Source organism: Sinocyclocheilus anshuiensis, unplaced genomic scaffold (genome assembly GCF_001515605.1).
Source record: "Sinocyclocheilus anshuiensis isolate Anshui unplaced genomic scaffold, SAMN03320099.WGS_v1.1 scaffold2565, whole genome shotgun sequence".
In the NCBI taxonomy this organism is placed as follows: Eukaryota; Metazoa; Chordata; class Actinopteri; order Cypriniformes; family Cyprinidae; genus Sinocyclocheilus; species Sinocyclocheilus anshuiensis.
In genome coordinates, this window is record NW_015544276.1 from 48,339 (window position 1) to 58,276 (window position 9,938).

Below are 9,938 nucleotides of genomic sequence, written 5' to 3' on the forward strand. Positions count from 1 at the left end.
AGCAGCGGCATGTGAGCGATGATCACCTTACTGGACGTCTTGGACTGAAGTTTCTCTGACAGTTTAGTGCACAGATTCTCAGCTCCTGAAAGAACAACAGCATGAGAAATTTGTGAATCAAATAATTTTGCAGTCCAAAACTTTTGCGGTCTTTTCCAGAATACAGAAACCAACTCCTACTCAGGTATGAAATTTATTATTGAAATTAATGACAATGTAGGAAGAGACATGAACTTATTTACTGCATGGTGATAAGTGATGAATGTGAATTTGCTGTTTTTTTTGGCTGAATTATTACCTGCATCCTGACAAAATGACTAAATATCTACTTTACTATTGGTCAGTGATATTTTAGTATTATTTATGTACTGTTATAGTATTTAATAATATTTTGGAATACCTGAAAAAATTTAAATAAAGGATTTCTTTTTAGTTTTAGTAATTTTATGTGATTTTAACGTTTTATTCGTTTTTTTATACATTTTAATTTCTGTTTAGGCTAAATGTTTTTTTGTTTTGTTTTTTAATTTGAGTAGTTTTAATATTTCAGACAATTTTATTTCAGTTAAATAGGAAAATTTTCATTTAAGTTTTACCATCTGATATTCAGATATTATTTCAGCTTCATTTCAATTAACAAATATTAATTGTAATAGTTTTAACTTATGATAACAACTGCTATTGGATAGCATTAACCACATCACAAAATGTACTGTATATATATATATTTTTTTACTTTTACTCAAATTGCTAGTGAATTTCACAAATAATAAAGATATGAAAAATGAAATTTTTGAAGAAGAAAGACTGAAGTAGTATTTTCTGGTAAATTTTCTTGCACTCCACTAATCTGTTTCATTCACAAATTAAAACAAAAATTATACATTTCTTACAGTGCAACAAAATGGAAAGTCATAAAAAAGAAAGCAATTACTGCATTTTGATAAAAGCACATTTTTCTTTATAATAACGTGAACTCATGAATTGCTCACAATAAAACCAGAAATATGCATGACCAAAGAGTTGGTTTTGATTTCATGTTTATATAGAAATGTATATTATAATATAACACAACCCACCCAGAGACACCTCCACTGGAGTGTGACAACATGCCCCGGTCTGTCCTACTAGACGACCCTGAGACGCAGTAAAAGCAGTGATTGTCAGTGACTGAAAGGAAGCTACAGACCTTGCTCATCTTTGACGGCCCACACCATGAGGTCCACACAGGCTGCGTTGGCATGACAACGGAGCTTGAGAGGACTGGGTTCCCCTGGCAACCGTTCCTCACTGAGAACCTTCTGGATCTCTGATTGGCTGCTGCTGAACTGCTCCAGAATGAAGTCATGCACCTCTTTAACGAAGCTCGTCTGCACATCTGACCAGAGATCCACATGAAACATTCACATACGGCAAAGGTCAAAGGCATTAACAAACACTACACAAACATTAAAGGTGTGATTAATAAACCATTTGAGCTAAATAACGGCTAGATTTCAGCAACCTTTCATGTGATAGAGCGTGTCTCGCAGCATCTTGAACATGCTGACGTATAGCGGGTCGCTGAAGGTTTTGTAAAAGAGATCGATGCCTGGATTTGCCTTCATTAACAGAGAAAAAAGGAAGGGCGAATCAGGAAGAGCTAAACAAGCAAACAGGCTTAAGCATCTGGTTTGTGACAATTCAATATTAATGCTGATATAAATCCTAGTAAATGAAACGTGTGGCTTCACCTCTGTAACCTCAGACACGACAGCGTCCAGAGTCTTGAGGAATGAATCAGAGACGAAATGCTTCACCTGCAGAAACAACAGTGAGATATTAACAGGGTGATGAATCAATATTTGGAGATTTTAGCAATCATAATCGGCCAACGACACTTGGTTGATTAACAGAAGTGTCAGTTTCTCTACAATGAATTACGCAACCCTGCATCTTGAAAAAAAAAGTTCTGCTGATTTACAAAAAAAAAAAAGCTTAATATTACATCATTTTACAAAATAAAAATTAAGATTTACTTAAAAAAATTAAAAATTATTTTTTGCATGTTTTCATTCATTTCTGTTTACTTATTTTTTAGCATATTTTTGTATGTATTTAAATCATTCTTAAGTATTTTTCCAATAATAATTTATTTTTAAACAAAAAAGCAGTCAAACGTCAAACGTTTCATGACAAAAAGACAACATTTCTGCTAATGACAAAAAGTAGTACTTAAAACGTATTATTTAACTTATAATCTGCAAAGGAGTGGAAATAGTGGAAATTAATCAAAACAATTTGTGAAATGTGCCGAGAACTGAACAAATAGTTGTAATCTGGCTCAGAGGAAGACAGAAATCATGTCTTTGTGGTGTTTTTCTGCTGATTACGGGATAATACAAGACTTTTTCATCTTACAAATGTTATCAAAAGCAAAAATGCTACAAAAGAAATCATATTTTGTAAAAACATGACGTGACAAACAGGCACTATTTTTGGAATCAGCACCTCAAAACTGGATTTCATTTAGCAAAATATGATGCAGTGCGTGTTACAAATCATTTTTGGTGAGTAAATATTGAATTAAATAAGCATTAATTTTCACTATTAATTTACTAGCAATTTCTGAGTGGAAAAAAAAAAAGTAAAAAAAAAAAATCTGTGTGGTTAATGTCAAAGCAGTGTTATTGTAAACAAACAATTAAAATTTGTTTTTGCTAAAGCTAAAATAAATCGAAATTTGAGATGAAAAATTAAAACCTAAACTTAAATGAAAATTCGAAATATCACAATGGCTGAAACTGAAAAAAAAGTTGACGTACTAAAACTAAAATAACAATAAATTTAGGTTAAATAGAAATATAAAAATATTTATATTTATAACAAATGACCAAACTGCATCAGGTACATATGATTACTAAATTAGCCGTCAGCTGTTCTATAAATATCAGTGCAGACATTATTTTAAAACCCCTTATTCATATAAAAGGCCAATACTGACATGCACGCTTCTGTATTTTCTGCCAAACGCCGTGAGGAGCTCAGTAAGCGTGTGTGTACCATCTGTAAGAGGCGGATCAGCAGCTCTAAAGGGACGCTTATTTCTTGTCCGCTGGCTCCAGTGAAGAGAGGAGAGATGGAGAAACTGGAGCTGACCGTCGTGAAGTAATAATCTGGATTCACCACACTACCCTCCGCCAGACACGAACCTGACAAAACACCATCAGATCACATCTACAAACACTCACGGTTTAATGTTGCAGTGGGTGACAATGCAGTAACACGAACACTAGCACAAAAATGTCTTCTAATTAAATAAACAATTCAGCAGTGACTAATTTGAACGGAATTAAAAGGGGCTTACTGAGAAACGAGTGCATGAACCCTGAGCTCTGAATCTGCTGAAGAATGTTGAGACGCTAAAAGCGCTTGTTCAGAGATTAGAGTCGTGACACAGCGATTACCTTCAAAATACTGTGGTCCTGGAGCTGTGGGAGAGCAGGGCGATGGTCCACCTCTGTCCGGACTCCCCTGTGAACATAACCCAGGTCTACTCTATCAGTAGATACTACCATCCCATACTACTCATGCTATTTCTGCAATACACACTGTATCCTCTTCACACACTGTGAATCTTTCATGTGCAAAGAATACCAGGATGACCCACTACTTTGTTTGCCGAAATGTGCAGTATACAGTCAATACTATATCCCACAATGCAATGTGCAAAACTTGACATTTTCCAGTTTCATGAATGAATTGAGTGTTTTTAGCAATGATTTTTTTTTTTTATATATTTTTAGATCAGACTGCCATGGGGATAAGACATTAAGACATTTTTTTACTTTTTTCCCCTAAATATTTGTATTTTTTCATATTATTTCATATTAATTTATTTGTATGTACTTCTTAAAACATTCAATAATTATTTTAGCATATATTTTTTCAATCATTTATTTTTATTTACTTCTTTCTTCATTTTCGCATGACATTCAATACTTTATTTTTATTTACTTTTTTTCTAAAACTACTTTTGCATATTTTCTCAGAATAAATACTTTTTATTTACTTAATCAAATTATTTTTGTATATTTTTCAATAATTTACTTTATTTACTTATACTTTCCCTAAAATTTATTATAAAATTTATAAAATTTAAAAACATCAAACATTATTTTTGCACATTCTTTCAATAATTTATTTGTACTTTTTATAATTTTTTGCATTTTTTCCCAATAGTTTTTAAAAATGTATTTACTTAAAAAAGGTTTTTTTCTGCACATGTATTTCAATAAATTAAATTTTTTACTGAGATAATACCCAGATGCTACTCGCAGAATTAAACCATGCAAAGTATCATGTGACAGTGTGTAACATACATGTTGTTTGAAACGTTTATCATTGCATAATCCATACTTTTACACTTATTATGTTTTTAAAAAAAAGTAACAGGCAATATAACCGTGCACAGTATGCACTAAACAGTATACAAGTGTAGTGTTGACCTGTGCGTCAGGGTTAGCGATGCCGCTCTTGCGTCTCAGCATGTCTCCCTGACAGGCCGTGAGCAGTGAACTGGGTAAAATAGAGCGGAAGTCATTGAAGGATCTCCTCCGAACGCCCTCGGTCTCCACAGACACACGCTGAGCCGGCTGCGGCGCTCCTCGCGGAAACAGCTGAGAGAGGAGGGGCTCGCCGCCATTACCATAGCGACCAAACGCTCGGGCCACGCCCAGAAGACACGGAACAGCATACCTGCACAGGTAGACTGACGAGACAGGAAGTGAGTCAGGAGAGTGAGAGTGAATCTAAATGTGTGTTTGAGACGTGCAGCAGAGCTCAGATCACCTTTATCATGGTTCTCGGGCGTCTGGCAGATCTCCAGCAGAGACTGCATCACTTCCATCACAGCATCCAGAATCTGGACAGAAAGACGGTAAATGAGTGCAAAGGAAAAGGTAAGATGGAAATGTAAAGATGCACTGAAGATCTGACCTGTGAGCGAGACTCCGGGTCTCTCTGAGCGACGTCAGACAGGAGCGTCACCAGACAGAAGCTGAAGTTTTCTGCCATGGGGAGAGTCTCTGTGAGCATATAAAATACAAACTTCATTTTCAAGTGTCTATGCACGTAAACTATACAAGGCTCTGATGGCATACAAAAATACAGAAGATATACACCACCATTCAAAGGTTTGGGGATTGTACAATTTTTTTAAATGTTTTTGAAAGAAGTCTCTTATGCTCACCAATGGTTCAATTTTTTGCATATTTTATTTCAATATGAATTTATTTTTATTTACTTTAGAAAATGTCAAAAAAAACATTTTTTTCAATAGTATTTTTTTGTATTGAATGTTTTTTTCTAAAATTATTTCTGCATTTTTTTCAATAATCAATTAATTTAGTTATATTTTGTTCTACAATATTTTTTATAATATATATATATATCTATATATATATATATATATATATATATATACACACACACTGTATATAATAACTTATTTTATTTACTAAAATTCACAAAAACACAAATATATTTGAATTTTTTTCAATAGTTTTGTTTGAAATGTTTAGCATCACATAATGCATAATTCTACACTTACTATATTTTTCTAAGTAATAGGCAATATACTGTGCAGTATATTTAGTAAATGTATTAATTCTTTAAAATCTTACTGACTCCAAACTTTTAAACAGTAATGTACATGCTTGCATACATAGTGCATAGTAATGTTCTTGATGAAGAAAGAGGAATAAATTATTACCTTTACACTTCCTCCAAGCATTCTCCTCCACCCACTGCACTCTGGGTAATCCCTTGAGCAGACTCAACAGGTAACTTACCACCGTGTCTTTGTGCTGAAAAAGACACATATCATACATGAGCATTGTGTTGCAAAAGTGAAAACTTTATAACGACAGACTAGATCAGAATATACTTGCAAATCAAATCCCAAATCTATTTATATAAAAATCAGATGCTTCAAAAAAAGAAAACCAAAATTACACTGCATACATTGTTTGTGCAGAGAAATTATGCAGCCTACAAGAAACAAAACAACCCTTTGGCAAGTGAGAAAAATAAAGAGTACAAGCTAAACTCTGTGTGTGTATGTGTGTGTGTGTGTGTGTGTGTGTGTGTTTAAAGTGGCTTAAAGGAATAGTTCACTAAAAAATGTATTTTCTCTGAAACTATGCTCATCCTCAGGTTATTCAAGACGTAGATGAGTTTGTTTCTTCATCAGGTTTGTAGAAATGTAGCATTGCATCAGTGTCTCAGCAATGGATGCTCTGCAGTGAATGGGTGCCGTCAGAATGAGAGTCCAAACAGCTGATAAAAACATCACAATAATCCACAAGTAATCCACACCACTCCAGTCCATCAGTTAACATCTGGAGAAGACAAAAGCTGCGTGTTTGTAAGAAACAAATCCATCAAGACATATCATATCCTGCTAAAATATGAGTCCATAATCCATAACACATCCTTCAGTGAAAAAGTCAGTCTCCTGTTGTCTCTCACACCAAAATCTAGTCACATATTTGTTTAGAGCGGTTTTGGCTTGTAAACAGTGCTTGATCTGTGCAGATTTCTCCTGATTCAGAAAACATTTTCACTGGAGGAAGCGTTATTATGGATTATGGACTAGAAGCAACAGTTTGAAGTTAAAAATGTCTTAATGCTGGATTTATTTCAGCTTTTGTCTTCTCCAGATGTTAACTGATGGACTGGAGTGCTGTGGATTACTTGTGGATTATTGTGATGTTTTTATCAGCTGTTTGGACTCTCATTCTGACGGCACCCATTCACTGCAGAGCATCCATTGCTGAGACACTGATGCAGTGCTACATTTCTACAAACCTGATGAAGAAACAAACTCATCCTAATCTTGGACGGCCTGAGGGTGAGCACATTTTCAGCAAATGTTCAGTTTTGGCTGAACTATTCCTTTAACCAGTCACAGCTCTAATCCAGCTGTGATCACATTATCTGCTTTAGCAGTGATTTTCTCTCATAAACCAGCTCAGCAGCTGGAAAGCTTCAACACGCACTTGGCCATTCGAGGATATTCCCAAAGGGAGGTTTTGTCATATTTAGCTAACATCCGGGGACAATTTTGTCCCCAAAATAGCACACACACAAAAACACAACTGCACTTGTGAAAGACACTCATGCTAATAATCAAACTCACCTGTAAATCAGACTCGACCAGGAACACGGCCAGTGCGATGACGGCATCCCTGCGGCGGACATCCAGAGTGAAGACGCCGCGGCTGTCGCATGGACACATGCATAATAACTTCTGCACCTGATGAAAGAGACACGCTTTGAATCTACTTTTCTATTCCTATCAGTTGACATGAGCTCAAAGCTAAACAACTTCTCTCTCTCAGAGGATTTAAGCAAACTGATCTATCTGGCATCTGCAGAACTAGAACAACCTGTTAAGAGATTCACGCATGCTTTGAGAGCATGCACATGTGGGGAAATCAGCTGCTCATAATACAACAACATGAAGATTTCTGCTGCAGTGCGCAAATGCATGAGAATGCAAATGCAAGATGAATCGGTCATGCAGGCGTCTGCAATGTGGCAATGCATTTCACAAGAGCACAAAAGGAAGTCTATACACCTGCTGCTGTTGCTTTAATACTGTAACAGAGTCAGAGCAAATGTGTAGAAAAGAAAGAAAAGCTTTCATCGGTGCTGCGGGCTCAAGCTGGCACCATTTAGCGCCTGTAAAAGCCTCTGGACATGTGACAGCTCTGAACTGCTGCATATGTTTTTCCGTTTAATAGACCAAATACATTTTACAAAATGTAAAAAAATATCCAAAATTGTGGTCGTTTCAGAACAGGTGTAATGCATTTATTCCGTTCAACGAATAAAAGTACCATGATAATGTTTTTTTCCCCATGTTCCATTTTTCCAGATCATTCAAAAATACATGGCCCTTAAATACTGAAAAAAAAATACAGTTTTTCCAGTACAAATATCTAAACATTCTGGAATCAAGATACATTTACTTGAGAAGCAAAAGTACTTCGGATATGAAGTCTTGTTTTATTAAAATGAAGTGAGTTCATCCTTAAAACCAGGGTTATTATAGTTAACTAAAACCATTAAAAAAAACATGTTCGTTACTTGAAACAATAAATGTTAACTAAAATAATATAAAATCTAAAAAAAAAAATTTTTTTTAATTATAATTGCAAAAAGCAACATTTCTCATTTTCATTTAGTTTAACTTGACATACTAAAATAACTAAATCTTAAAATTAACAAATAAATTAATATAAAAATTAATAAAATAAAAATATAGATAAAGTATAAAAACTATATAAACATAAAAAACTAATAAAAATGACAAATGCACAACAAAATTACTACTGAATTTGACATTTACACTTCAATTTTAAAATTAAAAAAATAACTCAATATTAAACAAAACTATAATAGTATCTCAATTATACTAAAATAAAACTGCATAAAAAAATCTGGGGTCAAAAAAATTAACTTAATTCAAAGGGAAAACAAGACTGTTTTTCTCAGCACATTGGCAAATATTTTAAATCAAAAACTCACTTAATTTTGATGCATTTGATGCAATATCATAAGTCAAGTTGTTTCTCAAGTAAATGCATCTTGATTTAACAATGTTTAGATATTGAGTATTGCATGTAAATATCACAGTTAATGAATATGCCAATCATGCATGTTATATATCAGATTACCAAAATATGACTGCAAAATTCAAACAACACAACTGAACTCGATGCAAACATACAGTTGTTGCATTGCTGCGCAACAAACTTGCAGCCCGTGACACCTGTCGCGCATCACAGTAACGCGGCGCGATCTGTTACAATGCAGCGCAGCGCAGCGCGTCAGGAGCGTAGTGAAGAGCGTCTGTTGTGTGTGTTGTGTGTGGTGTGTTGTGTGTGTTGTGTTGTGTTGTACCTTCTCGACGGGCGCCGGGCGGTGCGCTGCCAGTGAACGCGCGAGCGACAGAACCGTGTTGAAATAGAACTCTCGCGTCCCGCCTCGCGACACCATGATCCACGAGAAAAGCTGCACACACACAAACGACGATGATTCCGCAGCAGCCCGCGGTGCAGAAACACCTCCGCAATACGGAGAGTGTGAAGGCACAAATAACAGCCGATGGAGAGGCGTGTCTACATTAAAGCATCATCACTATACAGTTGATCTTATTGGCTCGTACAGCTGAAGAATATTTACACACCACTAATGGAGAGGGGTTTTATAAACGTGTTGTGTAGTTCATTAAAAAGAAAAAGCAATGAAGAAATAGTCTTGACAGCTTTATGAATACTGAGAGAGAAACCTGAACAAACTTCACAATCTCTAATAGAGTATTGACTAATATATATATATTTATATTTTATTGCGATTTTTGTATTTCTGTAATATTAACGATAACAGCATCATCATAATTAAATAAACAATATTAATAATTAATATTTATTAGTAGTCAGATAGTATGTATATCAATAATTATTTATAAAAAATTGTATGCATTATTATTGTTGTTATTATGAATTAACAATATTAATAATTAATAATAATAATTATTATTATTAGTGGAAGTAATATATTATTATGTATTATATATTAATAATTATTATTTCTAATTTTTGTAGTAGTATTTCTGTAATATTCATATTTATAAATAAATATGTATAATGTTAATGAATGAAAGAATGGTTCATAACAATAACAGCATAACAATAATATAATAATAATAATAATACATGTATTGTTATTATGTAACAATATTAACAATTCATAATAATAATTAGTAGTATAGTAGTAGCAGTAGAAGTAATGTATTATGTATCAATAATAACAATATTAATACATAATAATAATTAGTAGTTGTTGTAGTAGTAGTAATAATAGTAGAAGTTATATAATAATAATAATAA

The 9,938-nt window shown here is 33.9% G+C and overlaps 1 protein-coding gene across 1 annotated transcript in view; it reads right to left on the reverse strand.

The window, feature by feature from the left end:
• Positions 1 to 9,099, reverse strand: part of LOC107698013 (phosphatidylinositol 4-kinase alpha-like) — a 46,131-nt gene extending 37,032 nt beyond the window's left edge. The window contains exons 1-12 of the mRNA XM_016498920.1: positions 8,950 to 9,099; positions 7,181 to 7,297; positions 5,753 to 5,846; positions 4,978 to 5,066; positions 4,831 to 4,903; positions 4,488 to 4,750; positions 3,447 to 3,513; positions 3,043 to 3,191; positions 1,734 to 1,799; positions 1,505 to 1,601; positions 1,190 to 1,378; positions 4 to 85 (exon numbers count right to left, since the gene is read on the reverse strand). Coding sequence (XP_016354406.1) covers positions 4 to 85; positions 1,190 to 1,378; positions 1,505 to 1,601; positions 1,734 to 1,799; positions 3,043 to 3,191; positions 3,447 to 3,513; positions 4,488 to 4,750; positions 4,831 to 4,903; positions 4,978 to 5,066; positions 5,753 to 5,846; positions 7,181 to 7,297; positions 8,950 to 9,045 — 1,382 coding nt within the window. The 5' untranslated portion in view covers positions 9,046 to 9,099. The remainder of the gene's footprint in view (positions 1 to 3; positions 86 to 1,189; positions 1,379 to 1,504; positions 1,602 to 1,733; positions 1,800 to 3,042; positions 3,192 to 3,446; positions 3,514 to 4,487; positions 4,751 to 4,830; positions 4,904 to 4,977; positions 5,067 to 5,752; positions 5,847 to 7,180; positions 7,298 to 8,949) is intronic.
• Between the last annotated feature and the right edge of the window lie 839 nt (positions 9,100 to 9,938).